The 21387-nt window shown below is 40.8% G+C and overlaps 2 protein-coding genes across 3 annotated transcripts in view; one reads left to right on the top strand and one right to left on the bottom strand.

The window, feature by feature from the left end:
• Window positions 1–252: 252 nt before the first annotated feature.
• Window positions 253–4382, bottom strand: LOC136433893 (calcineurin B homologous protein 1-like). The gene is made up of 7 exons (XM_066426483.1): window positions 4247–4382; window positions 3930–4002; window positions 3394–3474; window positions 2784–2902; window positions 2444–2505; window positions 1835–1957; window positions 253–1328 (listed from the first exon to the last, which is right to left on the bottom strand). The coding sequence occupies exons 1-7, from the start codon at window positions 4311–4313 to the stop codon at window positions 1275–1277; spliced, it is 579 nt and encodes a 192-aa protein (XP_066282580.1). The 5' UTR covers window positions 4314–4382; the 3' UTR covers window positions 253–1274.
• A 1177-nt stretch (window positions 4383–5559) lies between these two features.
• The window catches only part of LOC136433888 (inactive tyrosine-protein kinase 7-like), a 38162-nt gene continuing 22334 nt past the window's right edge, over window positions 5560–21387 (top strand). Inside the window, exons 1-3 of one of the 2 annotated variants that reach the window (XM_066426474.1) lie at window positions 5560–5802; window positions 9518–9695; window positions 11990–12123. In XM_066426474.1, the coding sequence (XP_066282571.1) occupies window positions 5589–5802; window positions 9518–9695; window positions 11990–12123 (526 nt within the window). In that variant the 5' untranslated portion in view covers window positions 5560–5588. The remainder of the gene's footprint in view (window positions 5803–9517; window positions 9696–11989; window positions 12124–21387) is intronic. The other variant, XM_066426473.1, reaches the window with a different exon arrangement.

Genomic DNA, 21387 nt, shown 5'->3' with positions numbered 1-21387 from the left:
CCAAAATGACAATTTTTCTTATAGACTGAACAGCCCTTGAGTGACTTCCTCTGGCAGATTTTACTTCAAGTAAAGGGAAAAGACAATTCACACTTATAAACGTAGCCGAAACGCCAGCTTTTTTTAAAAGCTCTTGTTCTTGTTGAAACTAGCCTTTATGCCAGCAAGGAGGCTTCTTTTAAACCTCTTTGATTACAGCAATGTCTAAAAATGCACGATTTGGGTCGTATGATTCCAGTAAAAAGATGGAAGTAAGCAATAAATATCTCTTTATTATTATTCTGAATACATGTATCTGAAACAATTTTACACAAAGTTATATTAAGTAAGATACAATTTGGGCCAATAATCATTACTCCCAACCTAGAATAATCTCATTTGAATAATACTGTCATCAATGGTCCTCTTCCTCTAAAGCATCCTCTGCAGCATCACTTTATTAGCCTGGGTACCATCCTCCGTAGTAACCGCTAGCTCAATCTTTTTACTTGCTAACCACGGTTAATCCATGGCCAGCAAGCGTAAAAATTGAACCAGCGGTCACTTCGTAGGATGGTACCCAGGCTATCACTTCATAACACAAGTCTACTCTGTAATCAATACAAATTTGATGGGTGAATAAGACCCATACGCCGCCTCTGAGTATATGTAATGACGGTGTGGATTATTGCCACTGATCAATTATCATTAATCCATCTCAAATATAGAGGAGCAACATCTGTTCAATTCCCACAAATCTCGATTTGCCATTTTATACATTTTGTCAACATTTCTTATCCGTTCCAAATTATAGTACATCAAGCACCCATCTAGTACAAAGTGTATTTAAGCTATCAAAAATACCTACCTATATAACAAATAATCAGACTTCATAACGATAAAAGACCAACAGGAATGAAAAGATTTACTTTAAAAAGCTATACAGTGAGAAGGTCTTCACAGTACTCCATGCCACAATATTTTAAGCACTATTTCATGTGCTACAAAAGCACCCGGATAAATCTTATCTTGTGTGTCACACAGTATGAAAGTCCGTCCCCTATAAACTGGAGATCTTGAGTATGAAAATGCCTTTCTACAATATACTGCAGTACATCCATACATGTATGTACTTAATAATTTTATTTCATTTGTTTGTTCTCTCTTTCTAGGTATACAACTTTCATTGATTTTAAGATTTACCATCAGCTCTTCACTAAAATAGGCAAAACCTCAGAATACAGTGTTTCCCAGCCTGGAGTGTCTAAGATGAGAAATATGCTAAAACTCCTGCTCTAGTCCAAAAACCGCACTGACATCTTCTGTTCCACTTCACTTCTCTCCATAGCCTACATGGGGAAAATAATACAAAAGAAGTGAGAAGAACTCTTATAATACTGATCACTTAGACTTTGGAAGATATGAATTAGCCAGCCCACAATCAGTAGAATTCCTTTCTACTTACATGAATTGCAACTTTTCTTATCTATAAAAAGAGTTGTTGACTACTTGTTAATACATGTAGAACTGTTCTGGACTACAACTGGCACATCAAATCAACGTTTTCACATTTTAATCGCCATTGACATTTATCCGCCCAGTTACATATATCCACCACTTTGAAGATGAGATCTTTTTGTGTTCTAGAGGTCTGTAGTGCAGCAACTCTAGTAAAGGTATGCACAGTTTAGATATGCAGAGGGACGTTGTATTGGAGATCTCTTTGGATGCAATTTTTCAGGGTGGTGGATATGTGTGACCAAGGACATAACATAATGTCCTTGGTGTGGCCTAGCAGAATCATATAAGTACACATTACCGGTAAGAATAAAATCAAATGAAAACTTCTACCCACCTTGCTAAACTCCTCAAACGAGATGCGCTGGTCCCCGTCAGTGTCTGCCTCCAGAATGGTTCTGTCTGCAATGCTGCCCAGCTGCTCCTCTGAGATGTTCACCCCAACCATCATCCGCAAAACCTACGGCAGCAATACAGGACAGAAGCTTAACCTTTAGCACACTGAAGCAGCCGTTTGGCACCCAATTCCCTATTGGTTACAGAGTTAGGCAGCAGGGAGAAGGTTAACCTGTATCTCATTATGTACAACCATCCTTCATCGTAACACACCAGCTTCTGTATATGTATAGCTGGTATAACTATCCTTTTGTACAGCTGTGTAAAAAAACAGCTTTTGTACCTGTATCTGTATAGCAGGTATAACTGCCCTTCGGCGTATACACACAAGCTTTGCAGGCATGCAGCAGCTGGTTATATTACACTGAACAACCTGTCACACCTAACCTTTGCACATCTAGCTGTGAGCTAAAGCTGTCTATATGCTCTTACTGTACTTTGTAGCAATGAGTTCCACCTTGTGGTAGAGAAGCAACTGGAGATACTATCAAAGGGAGAGGATGTAGAAAAGACCATTCAACAAGCCATAGATATGATACCTAATAGTTACCTGTAAAAGCTCGTCTCTGGAAATCCTGCTGTCTTGGTCCAAGTCATACATCCTGAAAGCAACTGCACAAAACAGAAATGAAAACAGATTGCTCGTATTCAGTGAAATTTGTTTGCTTTTTTTCTACTATTCTGTTATTTTGTTATATTTTAGATACCGATAATACCAGAAAAAAACTTGTATTCTTCAGTATTATATAGCTGTTGAACATGTAACTACCCTTCAGTGCAACACACCAGCTTTGTAGGCACGCTGTATGGCAGCAGCTGGTCATATTACATCAAACGACCTGTCACAACTTGTCGTGAAAAAAGAATCTGTCAAAAGCAGAATAACTCACACTCCAGTTTCTTGTCCCTGCTATTGACGCCATCTTTATTGTTCTTCTGGTTGGGGTCCACGGGTCGGAACCGTGCCAAGGTTCTCATGTACTGCCGGAAGTTCACCTGCTCATCCTCCCTGTGTAAAGTTTTAGCAAAATTGATTTCTTGCACATGAAATTAATATAATAACACAGCTCTCTTCATGTCGTTCTCTACTATATGATTTATTTGGTCATCTGATGTTGGTATCATGTTACTAACTGCAACTGCAAATTTAGTCTGTATAACACAAACTCCAGCTGTCCGGGGGGTTTCTCTCCCCTCTCCTTGGGTTGCGAGGCGGTTACAGGGCGGCGAGCGGTCACAGGAGGCTTGATTGAATTCAGGCTACTGCAAATTAGACAGCACTTAAAACAAAATTTGAGAAACTCAGGCTGTACCATGCTACATCCTGAAACTTACAGGACAATTGGTAATCCAATAATGCCCTCAATCTGCAGGGTAAACTGTACGATGTATATGATGATGATCTGGCCGCAAACAACTAAATTAGAGTAATCACACTTTGTAATATAAATTTATTATACCTATATTCCTTTTGTAAATAGACAATACAAACCTACTCACCCTTCCAAGAAGAACAGCTGCACAACCCTCTCTCCAAGGGGATTGATGGCAAGCTCTGGAATTCTCAGTAAGTCTTCTCGGCTTAGGAGACAAACAAGACATTATGATCATCTCAGAGAAGCTATAGCTAAGAAATATTATGACTTTGCCTAAACACAGTGACAGAGTCTTTTAACGGTTGTGTACATTGACAACATGCACACAGTTTCAATGTACGTTGCATTTCTGATGAATGTGGATAACATAGTATGAAGGTACAGTTGTTTGATCGTATTCCTTGACGCTACGCCCCACGCTGGATTTTGTATAGTAACGTTAGATGTAGTGTATCAGAGAAGGGCTTCCTGGTTGGAGCTGCATTAGTCTTTCGGAAGGGGTGAAAATGATGTCCAGTGTTCGAGAAGGTGCCTCAAGCACATAAAAGGCACTAAAACAGCCTCATTATCTAGATGGGTGCCTAGAGGGTGCGTTTGAGTTGAATATAAGGTATAGTAAATGATGTTCACAAGGAAATGTTTTGATTTTTATTTGCTCACCTCAGTGCACCATTCTGACCCTTGTCCAGACTGGTAAACCGACTGTACAGCCGTGTGATCTGGTTGTGCGAGACTGGAAAACATAGACATCACAACAGTGACCCAATGCTGCTATTTTGAACGACATTAGTTTCATAAATGCAGTGTTATAAATCGCATTTTAATACCATCATGTTGACGCGTATGACGTGACCGCCCCCCAAGGACAGAGTAAGGGACAACAACACGACCGCAAAGACTTACAACACCTATCTTACAACAAAAATGGTAACAATATAACATTCTTAAGGCGTTAAATCATAGAATACAGAACTTACATCCAGTTTCCCGCTGTATTTCCTCGATTTCTTCCTGTCGCAGCAGCAGAGAAGCCCGTGAACCCATTTTGGAAAGCCGGAAGTGATTCTGACGAGTGTATATTTTTCCCCAAGAGGATGACGGGTAGGGCGATACCAATTGAAACCCCTGGACGCCTTCTGTGTCGGGATTTTTTTATCATACCAAGTAAAGTAAATTATGCAGGTCGATATAGACGTCGTTATTTGATAAAGGAAAGTTTCGAAGTTTGCCTAAGTTTCGTGTTTTTGGTTACGCGAAAAAAGTGGTTTTGTGCTAATGACCACAGCAAATACAGTACACATCATGAATGATAGGTGGCGTGCACTTTCAATTTAAGTTTACTTCAGAAGTTCAGGTAGCTCAGACAAGTTACCGCTTGGTTAGTTACTGTTGGTTAATGTCCTTGATTGCACACTGCTATAGCAACAAACGTTAGAAGCCCCTTATCCAATTTCTTTTGCGTGAAAAAAATAGTTTTTTAGAGGAAAAAACACCATAAGTCGCTAATTTCATGTGAAGGGAAATGCCATAATTATTCTAAAAATTACTGAATATTGTCTGACTGTGACATAGATAAAGATTAAGCTAGTCGATATGACGTCGTTATCATTTTGTTGGTTACAGTGTTGCAGAGTAGCGCTCTAGTCTTATTGAAGCAAATATATATAACAAATTAATTTCCCCACATAAAAACTAAAAATAGAAGTCAATTGTGGAGTTTTCGCCCATGCAACCCTCTGTTAAAAAGGGGTACTAGTATTTGATTTAACAGACAACATGGTTGAAATGGGAGCTCCATCATTGAGCAACTAATGACAGGGAAGATTGACTTTTTCTTGAGGTGTGACACAAGAATAAGACACAGGAAAATATATAGAAAACTACACTGGTGCGAAGACAGTGAGTATGAATAAAACAACTTGTTTCTGTGCAGAAAAAAAAAAACTTTCGAACATTAATACGATCAGAAATAGATAAATACAATACTTCACTCTGTGCGACAGGTGAGTCGGATTTTTCAAGAGGTCACTTGAACAAAAACTTCCCGCTGTCGATGATTGACAGGTCGTTACGGATGCTGATTGGTCCATTCAAGGATCTAGGCGTGGTCGTCTTTACCCTAGTCCGTCTGTAGTGTATCCTTACATTCTGTCCATTGAGGAACTACTTTCTATTCCACCATCGGCTAGATGTTGTAAAGTCAACAAACTTTTCATATGAAATAGTACAAATTTCAATGCAATGATATCTAAAACCTAAACGTTTCAGCAGTTTTTATCAATAACGATAGGAGAGTATGAAATATGAGGTTTTGTTTGGATGGTGCGGATGTATATTGTTGATAATTATGTAGTGAACCCTCCGTCCGGATCAAAGAGGGTGCACCAGGGCCACCAGGGGAGCGCGACTTCGGTTTCTCATCAGAAATTCCATGAAAGACAGGCGCAAAATATCGGCTTGAACATGGTTTTACCGACAATCGGACGGATTTTTAGCGAAAGAAGAACCCTTCTCTTGGTGCTGGTGCTCTTGGGTAAGTACAAAATTCCTTACAAGGGTACGAAATCGACCCGACAAAAAGTCGGTACTTGAGTGAAGTCTGGAAATCTCAGTGGCAGCATGGAGGGAGCCGATCATCTGTTGCTACAGCGCCAGGCCAGGGAACCGGCTAATCGCGAGCCGGAAACTTCCTCCGGGAAGTCTATACAGATCGATAGTGGACTTGTTCGGCTCTCTTAATGTGTAGTGGAAGCCAACATCCTCACTCTAGCACGCGCTGGGGTTAGATTTGGGCCCGATATTGGCAGCCGACTCTGCCAAACGAACAACGGAAGCAAAGACTGTTCTGGTCTTGGCTCTTGAAGTGTGTGTGTTTGTTGGGAGGGGGGCATCAGGCCTATGTTTTTTGTAGTGAAGTAACGCTAAATTATGCTTGCTAAAACAACAGCAGTGCACTGAAAGTATAGCATTTCGCAGCCTGCAAGCTACAAAATGTGCATTTCCGTTTCTGTCTACGTTGTGTTTTGGCTCCATCTGTTTGAGGAAAGTGCCTGGGGTGGGACGTTATAAAATACAAATAACATGCAGCCTAAATTAATTTGCGTTCAAAGTAAGATGTGCACAAACTGAAGCAAACGTCTGTTACCCCCAACTTTCAATTCCTATCACGCAAAGCTAACAACAACGTCTGGTGTGTGAGATTATCCCGTAAGAGTTTGTATACACGTAAGTTGTCGGACAACGCACGTTTTGGTTGTCTGGCTGTTACTAAATATTGGACAAGGTTGAGGTCAACACGCCAGATAAACTCTGAACTGACAGGCCAAGTCCAGACCCTGGCCACTACTCTATATTACAAGTAGTCTAGAGAATTTTACCAAACTTCTTTAGGTATCCATACAATTTGTATAAAAACTTCAAAGTTTTTTTCGTGGAATACTTTATTTTGACAGATGGATATCATTATGTCCAATTGAACCTCCACAAGGCAAGTTAATGATGTCTAAGAATAGATTAATTCCATGGCTTAGTGTTGATAAGGCTTACATACAATTTGTAAACAATGAGATTTCATTGTTTCAATATGTCGCCTTTTGTCACAGTCAATTCATGTATCCATGATAAATTTGTCAAATTTCCATTGGTCATACATGTTTGTAATGAGTCTTGAATTTGCAGGTAACTTCAGTCCAACCAACTTCATTCCAACTTCTAAAACCTTGGTAAAAACTGATGTGGTTTCTTTCCGAAAGTCAATCTAAACACAAGGGGTCAGTTTGATTTGTGTAATACACACATACAAGTTTACATAAGTAAACCACCCGCTGCTTATACTGCCATGGTGCGTCTGTCGGTTGTTTGTGTACCTGGCTAGATATCCTCCCCACCTAGAGATGGGGTTAACTTTACTACCAACCTTTTGTGTCAATTGATGTTAAATTGTGATTGATGCGAACTGACTTCCTATAGAAGACGTTTCCTTTGTTTTTGTTGATTAATTTGTGCAATTTGTGTCAGGAACTATCATGTTAATGGAGTGAGAGGGAAGAACAAATTCAGCTATTATTGTTTCATACAAAAGAAAGTTGGCAGACTCTGAGGATGTTGAAAAGGGAGAAGAAAGAGTCAGACATGTCAGAAGAAAGGAAAGTCAAAATTGATATTGTATCTTTATAGAAAAGAACCCAACACGCTCATTGACAAATTTATAGCAGGGGTGACTCAGTGTGCTTGGCTGCAAAAGCGAGTTGTAGTGAAACTGTGAAGCCACATTTTGAAAATGTATGCTTTGTCTCAAGCATTACGCTTCAAGTTCAATTGAAGGGAAGAGAATTGTTTATACTTAGCTTACTCGCCCCTGTTTATGTGTTGCAAGTTTCAAAGACTTACCCGCAATTATTTTTTTTTCACTTCTTGGATGGTCTTTTTTGTTTTTCGAAAAAGGCAGATGTTAAAAGTGTGTTGCAACTCTTCTGTGGCTCCTGGGAAAGTTAACAGATCTTGTATAAGGGAGGTGTATTTTCCCTCCCTGTTGGAGTCTTAGCAAAAATGTTTATTCTGTCAACAAGGGATTGGACACAGTGTCTGGGCTCTGATGTGTTACTGCTGTTGCTGGTAGAGACATCAGTAGAGACTTATTTGGAAGTCCTCAACTCAATCCAACCCGGTAACCCCAAGGTACGAAAATTCCATCTCCAACTCAAGACAGAACGCTGTGGTGTTCAGGAGCTTACCTTGAATGAAGGGACCAATTACCTGTGCAGACATAATTACATGTATTTACAACAGAAGCCCCATGGGGACAGGCTCTGCAAATAGGGGACAAAATTAACAATTAGCAGGTAATAAATTAATCCCAGGTTGCGAATGAGGGGCCTTTTCACTGACTTGTTTAGGGGTTAGGTGCAAAATATTTTTTTTCTGTGTAAAAGACAGAAAAGGATTTAGCTTATCAATAGCAACTATGCAAAAGGACCAAGTTGCTGTTTTTACTGGACATTTTTTGGGGGATACACCAGTTTATGAATGTTGGCCTTTGTTGGTAGCTTGAAGTCTTTATGTCTGCTGTTACTAACATGACTGTTGGGAGGGGAAGCCACATAGCTTTACAGGAAGTGGAATAGACTGTTACATGAGCTCTCTCTTTCTCTCTCTCTCTCTGCTAGATCCACTCGTCAATGAGGCAGAAAGTTAACAACCTACAAATTTCAGCAATATCCTCTTACACGCATGTTTTTCTGTGTAACCCCTACTAACATAATTCTGCCAGGTCACATATTTCTGCAAAAAATGTGTCCAAAGAGATCTCCAATTTAACATTTCTCAGTATAAAGCACTGCATACCTGGGGGTGCTGTGCTAGAGATCTCTCACTGAGTCTCAGACACACTGAAACCTGGCAGAATCATGCAAATGGAGGTTACATGTAAGTAGAAGGAAATGGGTAAATGGGGAATTTGCCTCCCCCATAACAGAGACAATTATATTTCTGATACCAGAAAATTTGAATGTCGACGGCATGAAACAATTCAGTTTGCAAATTTCATCTCTCTCTCTCAGATATTCTAATGACATCCTGACGAAACAGCCCCATTGCTTTCAACTTTATGGCCTGCTATTTACATGGATATGGGAGGATCAGATCACAGCAATTAGCTGGTGTTGGTTTTCCCCTGACTGTCTACATTGCTTAGATAACTTCACTCACTCGGAAATAACATCTCTCCGAAAACAACAAAAGTCTTGTCTGTACTTTAGGTTGGGCAGAACTCAAGCATGTGATGTATATTAAAAGTGTTGTGTTTTTCTAATGATCTGTACTTGGATGTAGGTTTGAGAACGTGCTCTTTTGACGCTCTCAATTGTATAAAGATTTGCCATGTGTATTGGGGAAATACAGATGGCAAAAGCTTGAGTCTTATTTTGTTTGACCATACATTTTTTTGTACCATACTTGTATGTGACTGGCTGTATTATCATTAAATGGTCATATTTTTTTATTCATAATGAAATATGCCATTTATAGTCACTTTTATATTGTATATACGATTTATAATAAATCTAATCAGTGTAATGTATTGTTTTACTTGACAATATGATTGGACATAGTTTTGAAGTATATGATTTAAAGTGATTTAGTGAATTATACAATTTATAGTGATCTAGTCAGTGTATTATATTGTAGCATTTGACATTGAAATATGGTGTTCCCATCTCCATTTCTTATTTTGTTCAACAATTATTTTCCAGGTCTGGTTCTGAAGTGCCAGTGTCGCGATCCGGACAGTTTCGTGTTCGACCCGGTACCCATCGGCCAGGACGTGTTGGACGGCCGGCGTGCACAGATGTCGTGCGGGGTCGTCGACCCCGTCGGGCTGCAGTTCCACTGGGAGCTGGACGGGCAGCGACTGGTCAACACATCACGGAGGTACAATGTTCATCAGTTCTTTAAAATAACTCAACACACTTATCGAGAAGAGTAGGGGTGGCCCAGTATGCTTGGCCGAAAAATGTGAGCTGTATCGAAACCACATTGCACTTCTGCTGCTGAGGTCCCTGACATGGATAGGCAACAGTCAGTTATCACCAATACAAATTTGGTGTCTAACAGCTACCTAAGCAGACTGAAAGTTGAAAAAAGAGAAACAAAGTGATTAGAAACCCTACACCTGCTTTGATAACATGATCAGGCATATGGGACCCTATCTTTTGATGAGTAAGTTCAATCCCAAAATATTGAACTGTACTTAAAAAACCCACAGAAGAACCATTAGAAACACGTCTGACTGCATGTTTCTAAACTTAACTCGTAATGTTTTGAAAGTCTGTCGGCTTGACTGCTCACATTATGAGTCATAAATCTGGACAGCCAACATCTGTTATGCTTACCAAATATAGACGTTCTCATATACATTCTTACCCACCAACTGTGCCTGATGGGATACTACTAAAATCCTCGTAATGACGGACATTCCTGTCAGTCACATATCTGCTTGATGCATGGTCTGCTTGATGCATGGGCAATAGTCTTGAGATGGTGGACAGTAATCTCCAAGTAGATGTGGGGGGGGGGGCAATAAAACGTGTAAGAACTAGCTTGACAGAAAGAGACAAGGACAACTACAAAGACGTGGTTTTATTTTCTCAGTGACCTCACCACTGCAAATTCATGACACTGCAAATATGCGATTCCAATGTGTGTCTACTGTACTAGAGAATTGTTTAAAAAAGTTCAAAATGCTGCGAAAACCTCCCTTTCCCTACTGCTACCTAATAAGACCACTGCAAAGGTAAATGAATACACAGTAAGCCGGACCGCCCATCTGCTTAGAGATTTGAGGTAGACAGGGTACAACATGTGTTTTCCTCGCCACGACCTTGGTCATGAGTCCAGGGCCAATCCCTCACCCGTTGCTCAGGCAAACACAAACACATGGCGACCTCCAGGGCCAACCGCCTGCCGGGCAGCCATTGTCCAGTTGCCATGGCAACCACGGAGCCCATTAGTGGACAACATAACGAGATAGGTAGCATATGGTGCCATGATTTCAACGAAAGCCATTCCCAGTTTTTAGGAAATAATAGGAAGACAATTGAATGAAAAAGTGTGCATTTGTGTGAGGACAAAGAAAATGTGTTTGGCTTGTTATGCAACAAAATGGAAAATGTTGAATTGCATTGATGTTGACTAGTGATAGGAACGTGGAGAAGTGAATTAATGGAGTTGACAACAGCATTTTGTACTGCTTGTTCCAGGTTCTTGTACATACTGTAAATGCATTTAAGTTTGCGTGGTTTTCATTTCACACTAAGGGCAAAATGGAGAGTTCGCTGTGGTTTTTATTTCGCATCAGTGCTATAGTCACATACTGCTACAGTATTGAACAAAAATGTTTGCGGTGAAACGGTCTCCGCGAAAATCGCAAACATGAAACCACCGCAGACATTTCTGCATTTACAGTAATTTACACTCACAGATCATAGTAGAATCTCAGCTGCACTGATTAAAACTCACAGCCATGGTGTCTGACCCAACTGGTACCTTTGCCTTTACTCAAGCTTAACCATTTTCATGAATATTGAGTCCAAGAATTATATTTCTTGGAAGTTTTTTAATGGAAATGTATTCAGTGTTGTGTTATGATATCATGGAACTGTGAATCTTGAAATTTCCTGGGGACATCTTACCACAAAATCATAACACCGCAAAGTTGCATTTTGTAATTGTAGTATTCTAGTATACTACAGGACTGTTTGAATCCTGAACTTCAAACAATAGGGAAAACATCGTCTAACCTCCTACTGCAAAATAAGACCATTGGAAAGTACATATAGAATACAACACAGGGTATTCCGTATCACCTGAGGTACCAGCCTGGCCGCGGGTAGGATCGCCAGATGGCTGTAGGCCGGAGGGCGATCCGACGGAGGGTTTTGAAGCTGAGAGTTTTGTGTCCTCGAACAAAAAATCGTAACAACATTGATTCCAACCTCCGAATCATCTATTCAAATTTTCGGCAGCGGCACAACCGGCGCGCTCGAAATATTCTATAGAAGCCCTCGTGATACAAATAGAACCCTGTGTGATACAGAAAATTATCACACGTTGCAGGACATCCGTATCGAACGTTTTCGCGGCCCAGGTACGACATAAATTCATTTACAGTAAAGTGTATGCATTGAAACTATCCACATCTTGACACTACTGTGTTCCTGTTCCAGGGGCATGGTTGGAAGTAACCTCCAGTTCGAACCGGTGGATAAGGACGAGGACCAGGGCGAGTTCCGCTGTGTGGCGTCCAACGTTTCCTCGGGCTACTCCAAGAGCAGCGACCCCGCGTCCTTCAACATCAGATGTGAGTAGTGTTGTTTGTTCATTAGTTCGTTTGTTCGTTCAGACCCTTGTAATACCCAGTGGCATATTAATTTGGGCAGCAAGTTTCCTTGCTGTTTCAGTAGCAGGGTATATTTTTACAGGGAGGGGTTGCTAGCCCTTCCGCTTTAACGGGCTCGATGCTTCGATTTTGTGGAGAGTCCCTACCTACTGATCCTAAATTCATCAGGACCGTAACCAGAAACCATTAGTTTTCCTAGGCCCAACCGAGTTCCTTGAACCCGTCGGTAGTCTGTCCACTACCTTTGTGAGGGCTGTAATACCTCTGAACTTTGTAGTGTATAAGAGAACTTCAGTGCCAGATGATCCATCAACTGCTGATGATGAGACTATTCACTGAAAAAAATCTCAGTCACCTCACATTTTCAAATAGGATCATCCCTTACATTTTCAAAGATGTTTGGTTTGTATCATCCACGTCTAGCCTGGTTATATCCTAGCTAGTATACTCACTCTAATAGTTGGAAACATCAGCTGGAAGGTATTTAAAACTTACTAAAGGGGAAGGTACCCAGGTTATTGTGCATTGTCCTGTAAGGTAAAGTAAGGTCAGGAACTGCCTTGTCTGAAAGTGTAACTAATTTTAAATTCCAATGTCAAGTCTTAGAAGAGCATGCAAACCTTAGTGATATCTAGAATGTCTGCTGTTTTTTTTTACTTGGCTGACAGCTTCAACCATGTGTCAACCCACAAGAATGATGTTGTCCAGTAACCCTTCTGCCATGAAAACTTTTAGCATGTGTAAGTTATACATCGCAGTTGAGTTGAAAGGTCCCCGATAGAGACATTACAAAGTGTTGTTAAAGGGCTCAGTATCAAGGCTTATGTCAACATTTCTGAAGTGGAAAGCCGATATTTTTATGCATTTTCTCTTGAAGCCCTTGGCATTTGAAGCCTTCAAGTTCAAAATCACGAAGGGAAGTTTATGGAAGGGCACTAGTGTTGATGTGAAGTTGTAAACGTTCTTGACCCTTTCTACACCAAGTGAAATATCGCTGTAGCCAACTACAAGACCGCTAGACGCTTAGATGCAGGGCTCGAAATTAATTTTTGGGAATAGGTGCACTAGTGTACCTAACCTAAACATTTAGGGGCACAGAGACAATTTTGGGTACACAACATAAATTAAAGTAGAATGGCACCAAAACGTAATTTTAAACCCTACTGCCTCTCTCAAGGACTTCAATCTGTAATTCTATGGCTAACTTCGAAATGTTAACCAGGCACTACATCAAACAAAGTACAACAAAGGTTATATTGCTTTACTTTTGATAATATTCTGTTTACTAGTGTACAGTAGTACCTGTGCACTGGTCACCCACAGTAAAAAAAATTAGGTGCACAAGCCCAGTATTTTGAGCCCTGTATATGTGAGTAGTTTTGTGGAAGTCTCGTCTTTTTGGAGAGATACATGACTGGAGGACACCGTGTCACACATGGTTCTCTTCTGGCAGGTCTTGCCAACTTTTCGGGGGTCAGAAGGTTGGGCCGGTCTCCCTGCTTGAGTAAATACCCTGTCACATTTGGCGATTCTTTGAAACACCACACAGGCCAGGTCTGCGGCAAAATCACAACATTCCAGCAGCAGGAACCGTTCCTAGCTACCTGCTTACTTAGTCGGGCGGCAGTCAAGAGTTCAATGGTTTAGGATAGATGGGGCAACCTGGCATACGGTCCAAGCATGCTATTGTAATGGTGTCAGAAGGTAGGGGGACGAGGGTGAGGTGAATTACAACAGTGATTCCTGTGCTTTAGAAGTGATCCAGAGTGTGAAGGTCTTGTTTGTACATTTGATGCAACAGCAGGGTGCGAAATACTTTTTTGAGCCAGGTTGCACGGTGTGCAACCTAGGTAGAAAGCTAGGTTGCCCGTCAGAATTTCAGGTTGCCCCACCTAAAATTCACTGATTTCTTGAAATTATATTTTGTAAGTACATAGTATTACATAGCCTTTAACAATATAACTAGTGCTTAAATGTGTTTTTGTTTCAAAATAAAATTCAATGATATACAATGTAAATAACACACCACAACCCACAACAAACAAATTAATACAATTCATGTGACACGGCACGGCTATTTTTTTAGTACAAATAAATCCTTTTTTCAACACCCATAGACTTTTTGCTTTTTCTGCTCTAGCAAGAGTTACACTGCAATAGCTACACTGCAATAGGACTTGTACCTGTACATTATTCTCATCCCTTACATAAAAGTTGCTACTGGGCCTATTTTCAAAGTCTAATAAAAGTACCCCCGGAATAAAATCACCTATATTTTTTATTAAAAAATTCACAGGTGAGTTATTAATGATGTACATGTATGATAATCATAAAATATATGCAATAGTCTATGTCATTGTCCAGTTTTTATCTCACTGTCACAACATTGTTTATTCTATAATCATTGTTGCAAAGTAAAGAATCTTTAAATCCCAGCTTATTATTAGTAAAGTGGCTCCATCTCCACTTCTGTAATTTTTTATTTTGCCCCCAAAAAAGCACTAGCAACATTTCGCCCATAAAATACACAGTAACTCAAACACTGCCCTCTACCAGTAGTTGCCGGTACTGCAGATTATACGTCATTACTCTCGCGTAATCACGCGATATTCAGCGAGAGTCGATGAATTCAACATGGCGGACAAGGAGCCGAGCGCTAAGCCGCGCTCTCTTTCCGACGAATTTTGCGTTCCAGGCACAATAAAACAGGTTGACTATGGATGCAAACGAGTGAAAAAGTATCGGTAACTTTATTAACTTGTTTAGTTGGGGGTCGATTTATATGTTTGGTTTGAAAATTTACGAGACTGAGAGAGAGTGTGTGTGCACACCACACGGGTGTGTGAGCTTCCTTAGTCCAATTATTTTCTACTTCGTCCAAGTAATTGCCGCAAAATTGATTTCTCCGGCCCAAAATTTAGGTAGCGCATCGCGCAACCTGGGTTAAGAGATAAGTTGCGCCAACCAAAATATTGTTGCGCTGCGCAAGTGCGCAACCGGGTATTTCGCACCCTGAACAGAGTCAAGTGGTTTGAAGAAGAAGTCTGGGTAGACCAGGCTAGGATCTCTCAGGAATTAAGATGGTGAATGGTCAATGCATCCTATCTTGACAGTGCTGTTGTTGACAGTCTCCATTTCTTACTTTGAAGTACAGGTAGTAGTATCCAGCATTTTATTGTACTTCTGCGGGGTTCCCTGACACTGGAGTAGGCATCACAGCAGTCACGCTTCCAAGCGGCTCTGTCCAGTGGGTCCAAGCTGGTGAGGCTGCACACCTTACTTTAATGTCCTTCCTGACGAACTCCTTTGAAATCCTCTCAAAAGCAGAGAGATACCATTTCAGAGGGTTGAATTTTCATGCCCCCAGACCCCATCCAAATAATCTACAGACGAACCCCCAAACAAAGTCCTGCCTACAGGCATGCTAAGGGAGATCCCTGCCAGGTTGTCTGGATGTGTGGACACCTGAGCACACCTGGTACCTGTCCTGACAGGGGGAGGGGCAAAGGTTTGTTTTCCTGGCTTTCTGAAGGGGCTGAACTTTGACCACAGAGAGCACCAGTCAAGGGTGATGTCACACTCTGATGTCGAAGTTGACTCCCTGACACAAGAGGTCGGGACAGACAAATGTAGGAGACAAATGTTAGAAGAGATGGGAAGGATTGTATTTCCTGTCAAACTTACAGGATGGTTTCATTCATGAAAATTGCTATAAATGTGTTCTTTCCTGGCTGTCTAAAGAGGCTGAACTTTGACCATAAGATGGCTGAAGTTGACTGTGTGGCACAGGAGGTCAGGTCAGATAAATGTAGAAGACAAATGTTAGGAAAGATAGGAAGGATCGCATTTCCTCTTGCAAGATGGCCTTACCATGATTTTCAATAGAAATGTTTAAACTGATTCTTGAAGCTGTTGCACAGAATCCAAGGAATTGTTTGTTTTTCTGAAATCATTGGAGGACTTCATTCTTGTTAGCAAAAGTAGATTGTTATCATTGTTTGTAGGAACACAGTTGGTTGTCACCTCAGTGCCTTGATGTCTTTGAACTTGAGAACAAACATGGTTCCAGTGTCTTGACTCAGTTTCCTTCCTTCCCTTTGAGACTGCTTCAGCTGCAGGGCTCGAAATACATTTTTGGACATAGGTGCACTGGTGCACCCAAATCAAAGAATTGGGTGCACAGAAAGAATTTTGGGTGCACCAGATAAAATAAAGCTGTATGTTCTTCAGAACATAATTACAAAGTTAAATGCTGCTATCTTTCTTAAGAACTTCAATCTGTAATTCTACAGCTAACTTTAAAATTTCAAACAAATAATACATTAAATAAAGTACAGCAACAAGTTATCATGCTGTTTTTTATACTAACATTTCAAGAATATTCTGTATACTAGTGTACAATAGTACCTGAACCCTATAGGCTACAAAAATATCTAGGTGCACCAGTGCACCCACAGTCAAAAATTAGGTGCACAGCTCCAATTTTGGGTGCACTGGGTGCACATGCACCCACTATTTCGAGCCCTGAGCTGTAATACCAGATCCCTTATGCTTCTCTTGTGGGTTCTGCTACAAGTGTTGTACGTTGCATGTGTGCAGAGACGAACCTGTAATGTATGATTACCAGATTTGAGTCTCATCCAGTCAGAATGGTGTGCATTTTTCCTCACAACCAAAGCCCTTCAAGAAGCCGGGTGATCTCTGAGTCTGAATAGCAAAGGATTCCCTGGGATGAGTGAAGAGTGATTCTAAAACCCAGCTGCTGACAGGGGTGAACAACATCAGTTCTATAGGCCACAACAGTTTGTTGGTTGGTTCACGGATTTTAAGAACTATGCTACTCAGGAAAGCAGAGTATGAGGGGAAAGTCCTTACCTTAGTTCACGCAGTTTCAGGGTGTGGATATAGTTAGATGCAAGTTCTAGGCCTGGCACTTTGTTTTCCTATTGCTCAATTTTTATCTCCATGAAATATGGAGATATTGTTTTGGTTTGTTTGTGTTTCCAGATTTTTGTAGTCAGCATAATCGTTACTTTAAATTTTAGCACGTTTGACTACCACTTCTATTGTTTATGGGGTCAGGCAGCAGATACGAGAAGTTAAGAATGTCTGAACACCATCAAAATGATTTGATGTGGCCTCAACACCAGCTTCTTTTGGTATCACATCATGTCTAAATGTCTATAAAAAGTGAGTAACAACATGGTCTGCTGGAAGTATGTGAGTCTGCCGGCATGACGGCCGTCCTCACGGCCAGTGAAAGCCCGCCTTGCTCAGGAATTCCACACAAGTGCCGTGCAAACAACGACAAGGGCGGTTGGGATGGTATTTCCGCTGCACATTCACCAGTCGACTCAATATACACATATGAAGACTGTACACTGCCAGCTGTAAAATGTAATGATCAATAATCTGAAACAGATTTTTGTAAAAACTGAATGTCAACATATGATATCAGTGTTCTCGACAGGATTTTTTCACAGCGTAGGGGTTGAGGTACCGAAGGCCAACTTTGCGTGGCGCAAGTCACTCGTGGAGTGCCAAAGACATGATAACGGCTGGGACAGTGGGAGTCTGGCATCTTCCCGCACAAAATATTGAAATTCATAGCCAAAAAAAACACTATTTCCTGCATTTTGAGGGATACATTTTGTGACGTTAAGTTTTTCCTCTGTCACATCCTCATTCTAAAGGCAAATTTGAACTTTTTATAAGATTTATGAAGGTTCTTCCCAGAAAGAAACACCCCTATGCTCATTGAAACACAGCATCGGGGTCCAGATCACAGCATTGGGGATCCAGATCACAGCATCGGGGGCCCTTACTCTGAAAAGGCCTGGCGAGAACACTGGATATATGTAGCTAGTTTTGAAAGCCCAGTGGCAGACTTGTCACGGAAACAAAAGACAAACCTGTCCTGTATCAGTAAGATATACACTCCCTGCTTGGATCTCTCCACCCTTGGCCTTCAAGGCTAACTTCCTCAGTCTGCAGAGTTATCAGTTGATTGAAGCAATATGTATGTTATGGTGAAGCCACGTGGCTATGTCTTTCCACTGCAACTTTTGATTCTACCATTATCAATTGAATTATACCATAAAGTATATACGTGAATAGTTTCATCAGGTAAGTAACTGAATAAATTGAATGCCCTGAGAAAGGTGACGGACAGTTCCCGAAACGTTGGTTGAATAAGACACTTGGTTGAGAGTCTTTTGGTTCAAAGTATATACTGTAAATCTTAAAATGTTTGTGGTTGACCGGTCATCTATTTTCGTGGTGACTCCAGTGAGAATTCATGACACTGAGAATATGCATTTACAGTATATCACAACTACATACTACTTTACAAAATGTTTCAACCACAAAGTTGAAAGCACTGTGAAAACCTCCTTTCTCTTCCTACCACAAAATTAAGTACCTGGAAAGATAACTTGATTTACAAGATTTGTAGAGGAATTGCATAGGATTATGGCCACTGTTTAATCAAATGGGCAAGTTATAGCTGATGTTCAATAGGACGTCGTTAACATGCTCGACTGCCACATGGATGGATGTTTATCAAAGCTACATATGTAAGCTTATGTCCCATATTGCCCCATAATTAAGGTGATTTCTCACCTTGGTTCAATGGAAAATTGTTTATTTTGTCCCTGATTGCAACATTAAATGAGTCTCATATCTACTGAACGTCATGTTTTTTCCAATCAGTTTTGTGCTGAGCCAAAGTGGCAGCTGGTGTTGGGATAATTTTGAAACACCAGCTTCAAAGCAGTTTTATCTTCTGGCAAGTCCAGTTGGGTATTTTCTTACTGTGAGACTTCCTTCATGCCCTACCGGTATTACACTTTCTACTTTTGAATTGCAAAAAAGGTGCACCTTTTTGGTAAAAACCTCCTCAACGTAAGTCTCCAATTTACATGATTAACCTTCTCCCTGCTGCCTAACTATATAACAAATAGAGAATGGGTTAAAAACATTCCTCTACAAGAGCCTTGGTTTCCTAGGAAAAGGTTTGCTGGGAGGTAAATAACTTGTTAATTGAATTTAAGAGTAAGGGTGGTACTTTGGTCCCTAAGGTTGGGTTCCTGTGTGGCCCTCTGATTAAGGGTCTGCATACCTTTTTCCATCAGGCTTAGGCAAGCCATTTTGATTGGTTTAGAAAAGTTGTTTATCCACATAATTCGTAGGGAGATAGCTCCTGAGTTCTGCACGGAGCTTAGCCACTCTTTGAAGCTTCATAAATTCAGCATTAAGCTTACCTGGTCCCTACCAGATTCTGGGTTGTTGATAAAACGGTAAGACAGGTTGGGAACAGACAAGAAAACCCAATATGCACACTTTGCTAAAATTCAACGTTTCACGTTGAACTTGGCAAAATTTGTACTCTTTTGTGTTATCAGTAGGATACACAATGGAGGTATCACAATCGAATAACAAACTAAACAAAGTTTTACCTATTTTTTTCTAAAATGTCAAAATGATGAGTAAAAATCTGCCTACTTTTAACATTATGCTCAATGATCAACTCGGACTACAAAGAAAACAGCAGCAAGCTGCACAGGGATGCCCAGTTGTATGTAGGTACATAAAGGTTTGGCCATGATTGCTAAATTCTTGCCTTAAATTACCTTAATAGAGGCCCACCTGGACGGTGAATCGCACAGGACTTAGTCCAGACAATGAGCCCTTAAGAATGGAGTCATTTACACCTGGGATAGTTGTGCAGGCACAGGAAGAGTCTGTTTGTGCTTGTTAAGGTAGGTGACTGTAACTGGTGTTGATGATCCAGCGTATGTACAGAGGTCACTCTTCCATATGTGAACGTGGCGGAACTTTCCGGACAGCCAGAGTACTAGTGGTAATGTCTAGCAGAAATGTAGCTTTCCTCAGAGATGAACAGCACATGGTTAAGGCCACATCAATTTGTCTTCTTGGTTCTCACTCAGACATCTTGCAGTAAAGATTCATCAACAGGTTGATTTTAAAACAGAGGGCTTGGAGTTGGAGGAAAACTTTTGATCTTGCTAAGGTACAGACTTTCTTCTTAGACTTAATGTTGATATTCCAGCATTATTTTTTTTAAATCCTAGAAGTAATCAGTTAAATTTATGTGACCTTGGTTGTTCTATTCTGGTTTCAGCATTTTCTGACATGGATTCTTGAACTTTTTGTTGCAGGAACTTTCTTAATTTTGGGCCAATTAGCCTTCCTGACTGCCATGTTCAAGACTTCTCTGTGTTGATAGAAGTCATTCTGAATCCAAGTTGAACTGTAAATTGTCAATAAAAAGATAACACTGATTTTTTTATAGATCAGTCTTTGTCAAGGAATGTACATTAGGAAGACTGGAGTTCATCAGTCAAAGTCCAATTTTTGTGTTGGCAATGTACAGTTCAACTTTCATTGAGAACGTATCCACACTTGATAAGCCTTCTTGCTTGGGTATGGTTGGGTAGATATTTCATATGCAGTGTTCTCACCAGGATTTTTTCACAGCATAGGGGCATCTTTGCGCGGCAAAGCCACACGGTGAGCGCTACAGGTGTTAGGATGAGGGCTGCAGGCAAGAATATTGTAGGGGGGTCCGGGGCATCCTCCCCCTGGACATTTTGAACTTTAAAACTCTCAAATACACAATTTCCTGCATTTTAAGGGCTAAAGTTTGTGGAATAAAGCCAAAGTTTTTTACTTTTGCACCAAAACAACAGAAAATCCCCCTACGGTGGTTGAAACACAGCGTAGGGGCCAAATTCACAGCATAGGGGATCCAAATTACAGCGTAGGGGCCCCCTACGCTCAACTGCCCTGGCGAGAACCCTGATATGGTCGGGATCTAACACATCATGCGCCCAACTGGGTAATGTAATGTAAAAGAGCGGGTGCCTGGCAGGGGTGTGTCGGCGGGCTTTGATTTCAGTTTGAGTAGTGAGGCTGGTGGACATCAGAGACAGCATGGCCACAGGGGGGAGGGGCGCTCTGCAGAGGAGAGGGGAATGGTTAGACCTCGTGGTCCCAATACTGTAAAGTACATTTAAGTCCGCTTGGTTTTTATTTCACGCAAAGAGGAAAATGGAGTGTTCGCTGTGGTTTTAAGTTCTCGTCAGTGCTATAGTCACATACTGCTACAGTATTGAACAAAAGTGTTCGCAGTGGTTTTAAGTTCACGGTGAAACAAGCGCCGCGATAACTGCGTACATAAAACCAACAAGAACATTTCTGCAT

Source organism: Branchiostoma lanceolatum, chromosome 4 (assembly GCF_035083965.1).
Source record: "Branchiostoma lanceolatum isolate klBraLanc5 chromosome 4, klBraLanc5.hap2, whole genome shotgun sequence".
NCBI lineage: Eukaryota > Metazoa > Chordata > Leptocardii > Amphioxiformes > Branchiostomatidae > Branchiostoma > Branchiostoma lanceolatum.
The sequence above is the reverse complement of the archived record's forward strand: the minus strand, read 5'-3'. Positions and strand labels throughout refer to the sequence as shown.